A 13,475-nucleotide genomic window follows, 5' to 3' on the forward strand; every position below is an offset into this window, starting at 1 on the left:
GCTGTCAGTATTTTTAAAACTCAGAATAGCCGGTGCATTCTTTGAGCCACCAGAATGCTGTGTGTGGATTAACTGTAGCGGCCCGTGTCAGTCGACATCTCCAAACAAGCCTTTTACAGCAGCGAGAGGGAAGGACAGGACAGAAGCTCATTGTGGACAGTGGGGGAACAATAAAGTGCTTCATTTTCTCTTGCTGTTCACATGTAACTGGAGAAACATCATTTCCCTCCTTCATTATCTTGAACTTGATCTGCTGGGCATAAATCTCTTCTCTGCTGCTATGTCTCAACATGGGACCTAGTATTATAGACGATTGGGAGGGTGTGGTCTTATTTTTAACCAGCTAGTGTATTTTCAATCATAACCTTTAACAGTATTATTAACTAATCATCCATATATTTATGAAACTACACTGTAGATCTCCCCTTTGCAGCTATAACAGTGTCTACTCTTCTGGCAGTACTTTCTGTAAAACTTTGCACTGTGTCAGTTTACTACCACAAGAACATTTGTGACATCAGGTGGTCACTGACCTGATGGATCACCATATCTGCTCTAGTTTATCCCAAAAGTATTTGATGGACTTGAGGTCAGGGTTTTGTCCAAGTTCTTCTAGGATCCTTCTTAGTGCATTGGAGCACAGTCACGCTGAAACACCAGAAAGTCCATATGTGCCAACTTCTTTTAGACCAACGTCAGCCTGCATTTGAAAATGCTGAGAAGATTGTAGAAAAGGCTTCAACTCTACTCCACTAGGTTTTATTTTAGCTTGTCAGGCTGGGTTGATAACCTTTGAATCAGAGAGGAATAGAATTAAATTACTGCCAGGACTCAAGACGAAACACGGTTGTATCTTGGAAGCAACGATACTTACATACCAATGGTCTCTCTGGTCTTTTCTCGTTACAATATTATTGGTATTGGTTTCTTTTCGTTGTCCACATTACCGATTACAGCGGTTCCTTGGTTAAAGTCATCAATCAGTTCCAGAAGGTCCAACTCAAACCAAAACGGACTCTAACCAAAGCTGATTTTCCAATAGAAAAAAACTTAAATCCAATTAATCCGTTCCAGTCTCCCAAACATGTTAACACAAAACATTTTATTGACTTATATTTTTACAAATGATTAAAAAATGAATGATTGCAAATGACAAATGAATGCACAACTGAACATTTGACATCACTTTTACATCAACAAAACTCTGATACAAACACAGTTGTCCTAAAATGGTGTCCACAGTGTAAACAAACCAGACAGTATTTTGGATGCTAAACACTCGGGTGAACATATTTTAGTTGGTTGTTTAAAACCATCTGGGTCAGACATATTTACCAAAGTACCACTGTATTTACTCTCTGTGCAGCCACCTTGCGTCACATAATGCATGTCATAGCTATGTCATATAGGTATCAAACAAATCAATTTTGCATTATAGTTGTATGAGAGATTTGTAAGAAGTGCATTTTTATCATCATAATCAGAATCTGTCATGCTCTTTGATGAATACTAATCCAGTTATGTACAGTCATGTGATGCTTATATCTGATTCTTGAACTAAGATGACATGGTGTCTTTTCGTCACTGTAGAATTGTAGTGTTTCTGACCTTCAAATTGGAAATTGCCTGGCTTTCTCCTGTCCTCTTAGAGGGGTCGGCAACCTGCGGCTCCCTGTGGCTCTTTAGTGTGAATGGTTGTTTGTCTATATGTGCCCTGTGATTGGCTGGCGACCAGTCCAGGGTGTAGCCCCGCCTCTCGTCCAAAGACCAGATGGGATAGGCTACAGCATATCCCTACAACCCTAATGAGGATAAGCGGCATAGAAAATGCCTGGATGGATTGAACTTTCTGTAAGACCATGAATGCATCATGGTTAAGTTCTAAATTTGACTGAAACACATATAGACTTACTGTAAATACAACTCAAATGAGCAAATCAAATTTTGCTAAGACGTGTAAATTCCCTTAACTTTGTCCTTGCCTCCAAATGTTTGTTTTCCGTATCTTTTCTTTAGTGTACCTTTCTTGAAGTCTTGGCTGTTTGGCTCCAGTACGTGTCCTATTTCAGTTTACGGTTTAGATTAGAGGTCTGGCTGTAACTCCCCCCCTTTCCCCTCTATGTCACTGCCAGCACATAATTTACTTAATGAAATCCTGCCATTGCCTTAAGCTTCAAGATTTTTTGCAGATGTTGACAGGGAAGGGCCACGGAAGTGATTGGAAATGTTCACTACTACATTTTTAATTGATGTCTTGCTTGTTGTGAACGAGCTCTGGAGATGGTTTGGGGGGGAGGGGGCGGTGGGGGTTGTTTGTGTTTGGGGGAGCTGGTGTCTGGATGCTCACAGTGGAGTAGTGTGGGTTACACAGCCCAGCAAGTGTTGCGATTGAAACATTAACTCTGGAGCCACATTATCCTGACAGAACACATTCTCCTCACAGAGTCTGATCCACTTGGTCGGATCAATAGAAAATCCTTGTTTTCAACTACAGCCGCAACAAACCACATATCTGCCCTTTTGTCTTGAAGGAAAACCGCTCTGTTTTCGGGGGAATTTTCCACAACGATATTAAAAACAGCCAGAAAGAGGCGGCTAAGAATGCATGTATTCCGCCTATAAAGCCTTCTGAACAAAAGTGCCAACAACACTCCATTACGTTCAGATTAACATATGACGCCGTACCATGCTAACCATGTTTCCATGCTAACATGATGCTAACAAGGACGCTTTGTTATAATAATACATTATGAACACAGATGGACCCAGGCAATGTATTATTAATGCAACAAGTATTTCTAAAATCACAAATACTTCAACTTGCTGATATCGTTAATCTTCAAACAGCTAAAATAATGCATAAGGCTAAAAATAACCAATTACCTAAAAATGTCATACAATACTTCTCTACAAGAGAGGAGAAATATGATCTCAGGGAAGAACTAAATTTGAAACACTTATATGCTAGGACTACGTTAAAAAGCCATAGCATTTCAGTATGTGGAATCAAACTATGGAATGGATTGAGTAAGGAACTCAAACAATGCACAACGATGAGCCAATTCAAGAAACAATACAAGCAGTTGACGTTTGCTAAATACAAGGATGAAGAGTCTTGAACCAGTCATGATGTGCTATATATATCACTATATTGACACTTACTATGGTACACATTATGTCATTGGATGGTCATATCACCTCCTACTTCGGTACGTGACAAAAATAAAATAAATAAAAAAAAACTATATTAGGAAAGCAGGAAGTGAACAAATGTAACAGTTACTGATTGTAAAAGTACCAGATGGAGGGGTAGGATTTAATAAGCTTTGCTTCTTCCTACTCCTTTTGGACATGTGGAACTGTGAACTGATTATGTGATGCATTCAATTGTAATCTGATGCATGTTCAAATGAAATAAAAGCATTACCATTACCAAGACATGTACCATAGTGCATGCTAAGCAGGAAAATGGAAATGGAAAACAAAGCAAAATTTTTGCATACGTTTTTGAGAAAAATGGTATTTATACCTATTATAGTTTTGTTTGTGGACTTGGTTAAACTAGTAGTTTGTTTGTGTGAGAATGAGCACACAATTTTTGTTTTTATAAATGAATGGCCTGTGGTCTTGTAGTCTCTGTAGGAGTCAATTTTTGTTGTTTTCATGTCGGTGTGTGACATTTACAATAAATCTGGTAGTGCAAAGTTTTGTGTGTGAGGAGGGAATGCTGTTCATGTGTGTGTGTGGCTGTTGATCTCTGACTGGTTGGCCACCCTTACTCTATACGCAGCGGTGTCCACATTGCTGGAGCGGTTTGATTTCTTGCCGCCCTCATTCTCCACTTGAATAGAATGTGTCTCACTGCTGAGAAGTAAATACACGAGGGCCCTCATTCTCCCATTCTGTGTGATGTGTTCAGTGTAGCACAGTTGTCACAGTCTCCCGCAGTGGTCTTTTCCAAACAGGAGGCCACAGTTGCACAATGGGAAAAGTACTATAAGTTGTCTTTATGCACAACAACAAAGGATAACTTACTGAAACTAAACCCTTAGTGAGATAATATTCTATACAAACCCTTAAAGGAAACTCCTTTCTGCACGCCCACCCTCAGGTCCCAACCGGAGTAGGAAGTTCGGAGGCGCAGGGAGGGAGGAGAGGAGATTTCAGGAATGTGCAGGGTCCTCTTTACTCAAAGGCTGCAGCCTACTTGGCTGAAATCTGTCTTGCACACTCACAAACAAACACTAGCACACGCACACACACACACAGGCTGTAGGCGGAGGTCAAAGGGCACAGCCACCCAGCAGGATGTTCACTGAGTGTTTTGCTTTCAGTGCTCGGCTGCCTGCCCTCTCGGACATCTACAGACCTTCAAGGCACCCTGTAGACGTGACATTTGTGACAACGCTTTTAAAAGCACCACGTCTTTCATACTTTTAGAAGGTCACTGTGTGCTCTTCCCTTCCCGCCAGTTTAGCCCCTTAAGCCCTTTCTGTTATTTGTTGTCATTAATGTGTTAGTTATCTGTTGTGTTAAAAAAGTACAGAACCTTTCCTCCCTGGAAGGGTTGTACCGAAACAGAAATGGTGGTGAAGTGGAGAGGAAGTGGATGACAATGTAAAGCATTCAGCCAGGCTTGGCTGGCTGACTGGATTCAGTTTCTCAGTTGTGCCCTGGCTGTGTTTTGTTGGAGCATATTCTGTATCTGTCTCTTTCTCCTTCCCCCGGCTCCTCCTAGAAGACCAGACCTCAGGGCGAAAAATCCATAGAACATATAAAAGCAACTTCAGTTGGCGTGTCTGACTGATAAAGCTGACTTTGATGGCAGAGATAGCACAGACGCCAGCCTAAATGCTGCCTGCTCAGGGTTATAGTCTGTCACTGGGGTTATTGTGCACTGAAAGAAAAGGCATACTCTAAAGCTACAAGCTTAAGTTGTTGTTTTAAGCATGAATAAGTTTGGATGGGAGAGGTGCTAAGGAATGCATAAGTCAGACTGGGTTAAAAAAATGTAAATGTTACACCAACTTCAACACACAGGACCCATAAAGTCCTCCTGCGCCCCTTCGCCTCACCCCAGCCGCCGCTTCAACCTATCAGTTCATTGGGAGAGACTAATAGCCGGAGGGGAATCTAATCCTTGGCACAGGATGAGAGACTGCCCCCCCCTCCCCCCTTTCCCACTCCTCCCCTTCACTGGACTGCTTAGAGCTGGACTGGAAACTGTGGTTTTTTTTTTTTTTTTGAAGTTGTGGAGGAATGAGTTCATATGTGTGCTCCACTGTGGATTAGCAGAGATGAGGTGTAATGGAGGTGGCCTGCTGGGAAGGATGGAAGGAGAAACTGTTGTTTGTCTGCCTGTCCCCGACACTCGGCCCCCCATTCATCTCTTTCTCCCTGCAGAATTGGGTTTTAACGTGGACTAGACCACTTCCAACCCCCTATTGCTATTCTTTCATGTACTTTGTTCCTTAAATTCATTTAAGGGCTGCCATTAAAATACTTACATTTCTGCATATTTGCTAGCCTTTATCCACAGTCAAGCACATGGATTTAAAGTGAATGTTTATTCACTTATTCTCGATAGTCAAATCTCAAAAAATGAATTATGTTATATTCTTTAGTGTAATTAATGCAGAAGGAGGCACAGTGTAGAATACTCTAGAATAATCATATTCTTACCTGAACAGCCCATTCTTCCTCATAAAGATGCTTCAACAGTCCATTACAAGAACGTGTAATGCATTCAGGGACACGGTTTTATTGTGTGTGTGTGTGAGTGGCCTAAATACACAACAGAAAGACCTAGAAAAACATGACATGAATATTGTTATCATACACTTTGTAACTCTTAATACAATTTGCTACATTTAAGTATGCTGGGAAATCCCAGAAAAATGCTGCTCGGCATTTTTTAGCTTGAGAGAAATTGTCAATTCATTTGAAGCTGTTTTTCTGTTAATTCATTTATATACACAGTAATCATGTATCTTTCTATATCTTTCGGTTCATAAAATACAGTAAAAATGGGCATATTTCAGACATACATGCGATTTATTAGGGACTATTGTGTCTGTGTCTGTATTGCAGTAATTTAAACCTGCAATAAACCTGCAATGTTCCAGTGATCAAGTCTGTCTCACCAAACATTAAAACAACATTGCTGATATTCACAGCATCTTTGAATGCGTCTTCCTAATGCATTATATTTGAATTTTACTTCATTTAGCAATTTCTATACTTGAAAATGCTTACTTTAGGCCAAAAAATACATTACATTTTATTTTCACATGTGTCTTAATGTGTTTTTTATGAAATTGTGTATAGTTGTTCTATTTATAAAGGTGTGTATTTCATATGTAGACCATATATATATTCCTTCATATTGTTTTAATCCATCACATAATTTCACAGACTGTTCAGTACAGCGCATCTTTAGACAAAAACATGACAAAAACAGAGCTAAGAGAATGTCTTTAAGTGTCAGTGAAGGCGGTGCTGCACTCTGGTGATCATTTACACACAGATCGTGTGTGCGTTAGAGTTGTATAGAGATATACTGTATTGGGTCATGAAGTGTACAATAGCGAGCATACTTGGGGTCTGGTTATATAACATGCTGCAGCTCATTAACTCCTTTCCGTGGCTGGACTGTGTGCATGGACTCTGAGACTGACACTAAGAGGAGAGACTTTTGAGAATAAAATAACAATAATAACATGTTCTACTATACTAATGGGGAAACAGAGCTGTTAAAAGGTGACAGGGTTAAATGGATGCAGAGCACCAGTAATTGCTCCCATCCTGTCATGGCTCCACCCTGAGCAGATCCTGTCAAAGGGGGCCAACATGAATTCAAAGAGTTGGGTGCCCCGACTGTGGTCAGAGGGGAGGTGAGCTACGCCCTCCTTTAATTCACCACCTCATGTCTTATTTGAACGGCCTGTGTGTAGCCTTCCTGTCTCGCTATCATGTTTGCTCACATACTATTACATTTATGGACATGGTCAGAAAGGAAATGACATTTTTATTGTCATTTCTTTGTTTATTTGTGAACTTTAGATTTCTGTTAACTTATAGAAATGGGCCAAAGATATCCCTGGAACATTACCCCAAATGGGTAAAGATGCACATTTTGAGATTTGAATTTTGAGACTTCTTGTCAATTTCAATGGATGCATTTTATTCATTTCATTCATGCATTATTCATTCATTATTCATTTTATTCATGCATTTTATTTTATTTTTTTTTAGTAGTTGCACAGTTCATAGCACAGACACAATTAAAGCAACTGCATTAAAATGGGTTCAATCCTATTTATCAGATGGCCTACAGCAGGCGTGGGCAAATATTTTGACATATATTTTTATATTTTAAAATATTATAAAATATGTTTAAATATTTTATATTTTTATATAATATTTTGATATATTTAACACACACACTAGTTTATGCTTATAATTTTTTGTAAAAGTGTATCAGCTGTATGTTCTCATTTCCCTTTCTTCAGGAGCACTTTAAAAATCAGACCAAATTAAAAAAAAAATAAAATAAAATAAAAAATAAATAAATAAATAAAAAATAAACATCAGACCACATTGAACTGTCATTTAAATTTACAGATTGCTGTTTTTTTTTTTAACAAAATAAGACTTCCGACTTGCAAGTCATGTTACCAGTTTGTATGTTAACAGTTGAAATACTTGGAAAGCAAGTGGCGGGCCGGATTCAAACGCCTGGTGGGCTCCCGGGCCGTACTTTGCTCACCCCTGGCCTACAGTTTATATCCACTACTAACAAAGAATCCAAACACGTGAAGGTCAGTCATGGCATCCCACAGGATTCCGTGCTACGACCTGTGTCCTTTATACAGTATGACAATTCCTACCTCTACCAGATGCCAACAAACTTGTCAATGCTGTTGTGAGGTTGGATCATTGTAACTCTCTGTTAACAGGTTGCCCTAAGAAATCTTAAAATATCCTTCAGTTGGAACCAGAAGCACTGGTTACCTGTAAAATTTAGAATTGAGTTTATCTTACATATAAAGCACTACACGGTCATGCACAGTGTATCTTAAAGAGCTACTAGAATCCTATCAACCCAATAGAACACTGTGCTCCTTGAATCGTTACAAGTTAAATGGCTTAACTCAGGACGGCCTGCGTTCTGTTCAAGGTTTTTCCTTGCCTCCATCGCCAAGTGCTTGCTCCTGTGGGGTTTCAATTGGTCTTTTATGAGTGTGACCTTCATATGTAAGGTGACATATGACAACTGCTGTTGTGATTGAATAAACCAATACATTGAATTAAAATGTGCCATTATAAAACTTACTTTAGGCTGCATGGTGGTCGAGTGGTTAGCGCGGAGACCTCACAGCTAGGAGACCCGGGTTCAATTCCACCCTCGGCCATCTCTGTGTGGAGTTTGCATGTTGTCCCCATGCATGCATGGGTTTTTTTCCGGGTACTTCGGTTTCCTCCCACATTCCAAAAACATGCTAGGTTAATTGGCGACTCCAAATTGTCCATAGGTATGAATGTGAGTGTGAATGGTTGTTTGTCTATATGTGCCCTGTGATTGGCTGGCGACCAGTCCAGGGTGTACGCCGCCTCTCGCCCGAAGACAGCTGGGATAGGCTCCAGCACCCTCCGCGACCCTTGTGAGGATAAGCATACATGCAGCGTGCATGCAGCTGCTTTGCTGATAGTGGTGCTCCGTCAAACAAACCCTAATGGTTCTTTCTCTCAAAGAACTCACCTCAACATACCCCCGCATCCCCCCACTCCCCTGTAGCCAAAACACACAATATGAGGACAAAAACACAAACACGGCTCTCTTTTCTCCCTCTCTTGAGCAGACACGTGTGCTAGTGCACACGTACTGTAAACGCTCGACACAAGCGAGCAACAGGAAAAGGCCTGGCTCACGATGCTTTCATTGTCTTCCCTCTGGCTGGCTTAACATTAGGTACATTTCTAACCTTTGTCCTGCTTGTTCCTCTTCCTGGCCTGCATCTCGGTCATACTGAAGTCTACGTGTGAAAAGTAGATAGTGGGGACTAACATCCCATCTAAGGGGCTATCCGCACGGAAACGTTTTCAGGTCAAAACGGTAAAGTACTTTAGCATTTCAGGTGTTCTATGTGCCCCGAAACTGTCTTTTTTTGACGACAAGCCAACATAATATCTGAATATTTCGTCAACATTTAACTTTTCTATTCGCAGAAATAATTCCACTTAATTCCACACGTCTAGATGCATGTGTTCTTTCTATAGATTACTTTGTCACATGGTTCCGTCTCTATGTCTGTTTACAGCGCCACACTTAGATGTGCTTTGTGTATTACATCATTTTCACCCAGTGATCAATTCCCGTCTGGATGCCAATTTTTTTTCAATCCCAGGAACGTTCCTGTGTGGACAGGGCGTAAAGGGGAGACAACTAGCCTTTTGGCCTTCCAGTGCCTTGTGTGCATACTTTCAAAGTTTACCTTGATGTGTGGGCTCCATTTGATTTGAGACAGTGGAGGGCCATAAACAAGTTAGGCCTGACTTCTTTGTACGGACCGCTTGCAGTAAACGCTGAGCACAGAGTGGAGGAGCTGCAGTGTGGAATTCACTAATGGCACATGCATGTTGGGGCCCATGAAGAAGGTGGGGAGGGAGGGAGTGAGGGGGGGGGGTCATTTCAGCCATCACTGTGTGCACAAACACACAGAGAGCCTGTCTGCAGCCCCCACTCCCACTCAGCCACTCTGGTCCTCCCCCTGCACTGCACAGAAAGCCTTCAACCAGTAGGCGTTTTGTCTGTGCACGTCTGGCTTTTTTTTGCTAATCTTTCAACAAACTTTATGAACATGAGCAAGACAGCAAAGACACCCGCAAAGACATTTTGTTGCTGCCACGTGGATGCGAAGTGCTCCACCTTTAAGGTGTTTGTTATTGTGGCGGGCGGTCATTACGCCCTGAGAGCACACAGGCTGAAAGGAATGGGGCCACAGGCCTCAGGCTTTAAATCCTCTGTGCCAATAGACTCTGTGAAGCAAAATAATGGCATCACTCTGTGTGTGAGTTAATGGGAGCTGATAGCATGAAGGCTGGGGGGTCAGCGGGTCACAGGCTTGTGCTAAGTTGTCAGGGAGCTGAATGCTGTCCCTGGGCCCGCAGCAGGGGGAAGAGTAATGTAGTGGGGGAGGTGGGGACCCCTGCCCCTACTCCTGTGGAATGTGAGGAGCGCAGAGGAAGAACACCGAAAGGAGTAAAAGATACACAATATGAACGTAAGCCTCTTCTACATACTTCATGAGGTGTGCAAACGGGCAGCATGGACGACCGTGCAAGCGTGTGTGTTCAGTCCACGCAGGATGGACGTCCACCGAGGGAGCACTAACTCACTTTGGAGTTTGCTGAAAAGAGTTCAGAGACAGCAGCCATGAAAAGTGAATTAGCAAGCGGATTTACAGGTCAAGGGACCATTGGGATCGGCCATATTCATTCCTGTGTGACAAGTACGGGTTTTGGACTGCACTTGTGGTCTAAGTCACATGTGGATAAAGGTGATTGTTGCTGTTTGAGTGCTATAAAACCACCTGTAGTTCACTGTAAAGTGTAAAAATAAGTGAAGCACTAACATCTGGTGTATATTTTTCTTTTTTCTTTCTTTTTTTTTTTACTGGAAAATTCACTTTCCTGAATATTTGGGTCAAATTCCCACATGAGACATGTAGCTTCAGAGGTTCCACATATAAAATATTTTATTCCTCCCTGACTAGAAGGTGTTTTGGACTTTGTTTTATTCTGACTTGCAGTGGAAACAGTGAGTGTCTAGTGTACTGCCTAGTGTTTAAATCATTACAGTGACCTCTTGAGGCGGTGGTGTAAAGTACAGGTGCTCCCCTCTGACTGACCTGGATACACTCTCAGGATATGTATAGTCTGGGTGTGTGTGTGTGTGTGTGTCAGATGGATATGCATGCAGTGATATTTATACAAGGCTTAGGTTTCCATCCAGTCAGTACGTTTATATGCACTAAATTAGTCAGATTGGCAAAATAATTAGGTTTGTCCATTTTTCACACCTCAGCATGATATCCCTGTTTGTTTATGTTTCTCCATTGCAATTATTAGCCAGACCTCCAAAACACTAGATGGCGCTCATGTTCCTGTCAGCAGGTGTAAATGTTTGGCTTTTGTGGTTGACCTGTTACATCACTATATAACTCGGCATTCACTTTCGTATTATGCCATGCATTGCATCATAAACATGTCTTCAGCACACTGCTCCACCATTAACTGCTCTAATAGACACTGGTTGTTGCAAGTAAACAAGACAGTGGACAGGACTCACATATTGTGTGAGATTCCCACATAATATACGTAGCTTAAAGCTTAATTAGCTATATCAGTGTTATTTTTTCATATGTTGATTGATACATTAAAATTTGGGTACAATGTAGGCAAGGAGGCCACGGGTTCGATTCCCCGTTCAGGCATGTGTGGGTTTTCTCCGGGTACTCCGGTTTCCTCCCACATTCCAAAAACATGCTAGGTTAATTGGTGACTCCAAATTGTCCATAGGTATGAATGTGAGTGTGAATGATTGTTTGTCTATATGTGCCCTGTGATTGGCTGGCGACCAGTCCAGGGTGTACACCGCCATTCACTCGAAGACAGCTGGGATAGAAAATGGACGGATGTAGGCAAGGAAAAAAATCAAATGAATGTCCGCCTCGTCCCGCCCACCTCTCTTGCTCACCATGATGGCGGACTTTCTGCTGTCCTAGATGGCCAGGCAGGCTTATTATCAGTGATTTTGGACATGTTTTTTTGGAGTTTCTTGCAAGTTCCCTAGTTTTCTGTTGTGTTAGCCATGTTTTCAGAGAGGTAGTCGCTTGGTTCTCTCGAAATCACTGTGTCTGCCTGCAAATATGCATTCGGAAACCTCAGTTGTCTTATTTTTCTCCACATTATTGAGCGACTCAGGAACAATTTCGATCGTAGCTAAAGATAGAACTACCAAAAATGGACACTACTATTATTGTGCATAAGTGAAGATTTAATTATGTTTATATTATGATTTAATTAGGTATGTTAGCCTGACTTTTAAAAAGCCAAACACAGTCCAATTAAGGTGTTACATGCAAGCTTAAAAGCTGGTTTTATGCCAATTCATGCGAAATATATATATTTTTTGTGCATGTAGAAGTACTCAGTATTAACAGCGTGACCATCTGCTCCCAACTATAAAAAGAGATAGCCCATCCTTCCTTTTTACGAGTCATGCTTTTGTTTATGCTTTGACTCCTGAGCGTCTCCCTTCGTGTGTGTCTTCCAGATGCCAGCATGTCACCCGATGCCCCCAAGCAGAGCCACTGGTGCAATGTGGCATACTGGGAGCACCGCACGCGCGTGGGCCGCCTCTACACAGTGTACGAGCACTCCGTCAGCATCTTCTACGATCTACCTCAGGGCACGGGCTTTTGCCTGGGCCAGCTCAACCTGGAGCACCACAGCAGCACGGTGCAGCGCACGCGCGGCAAAATCGGCTACGGCATCCTCCTCAGCAAAGAGGCGGACGGCGTGTGGGCATATAACCGCAGCGACCACCCCATCTTTGTCAACTCACCCACGCTGGATGTGCCCAACAGCAGGAGCTTGGTGGTGCGCAAGGTGATGCCAGGCTTCTCCATCAAGGTGTTTGACTACGAGCGATCTTGTCTGCTACGGCACACGGCCGAGGCCGACCTCCTGGACGGACCCTACGACCCCAACAGCGTTCGTATCAGCTTTGCTAAGGGCTGGGGGCCCTGCTACTCCAGACAGTTCATCACTTCCTGCCCATGTTGGCTGGAGATCCTCCTCAACAACCACAGATAACACGGACCCCCACAGACCACCCCAAATATCATCTACCTAGATTTAATATAAAGTTTTATATATTATATGAAATATATATATTATACTTGTAAATACGGAGTCCTTTTTACAATGTCATTATTTATGTATGGTGCAATGTGTATATGGACAAGAGGAAAAAAAATGGAAAATGCACTTTGGCTTATATATATATATTATATATATAAATATATATATAAGAAATAAAATTTCAATACCAACTTGAGAAATTATACAGCAAAATTAGGATGAGCCTGGATTTGGTGTATAGTTTTTATATACTATTAATATCCAGACGAAAAGCTAACACCATTCACACATTGATAATAAAGTATTCGCATAATAATCTGCTTTGGTTTGGTCTGTATCATTAGTGCCTTTTGATGGTTGCTAATATTTGTTTATTATTTATAGTGGCTCGATTGAATTGTGCTATAACTCATTAGATACAATATTAAGGACCCTCCAAAGATGATAATGCTGAGAGGTCCTACTGTGAGCTTCAGGGACACTAAGTGTGAAATGTAGCTTGACTGTCCCACATGTCCTTGAGGTCCTAAGAAGCCACGGTGATGAGA

At 41.7% G+C, this 13,475-nt stretch overlaps 1 protein-coding gene across 1 annotated transcript in view; it reads left to right on the plus strand.

The window, feature by feature from the left end:
• The window catches only part of smad6b (SMAD family member 6b), a 28,113-nt gene extending 14,870 nt beyond the window's left edge, over window positions 1-13,243 (plus strand). Inside the window, exon 4 of the mRNA XM_058076535.1 lies at window positions 12,338-13,243. Within this exon, the coding sequence (XP_057932518.1) occupies window positions 12,338-12,879 (542 nt within the window). The 3' untranslated portion in view covers window positions 12,880-13,243. The remainder of the gene's footprint in view (window positions 1-12,337) is intronic.
• Window positions 13,244-13,475: the final 232 nt, after the last annotated feature.

The sequence above is a fragment of the Doryrhamphus excisus genome, chromosome 6 (genome assembly GCF_030265055.1).
Source record: "Doryrhamphus excisus isolate RoL2022-K1 chromosome 6, RoL_Dexc_1.0, whole genome shotgun sequence".
Classification (NCBI taxonomy): Eukaryota; Metazoa; Chordata; class Actinopteri; order Syngnathiformes; family Syngnathidae; genus Doryrhamphus; species Doryrhamphus excisus.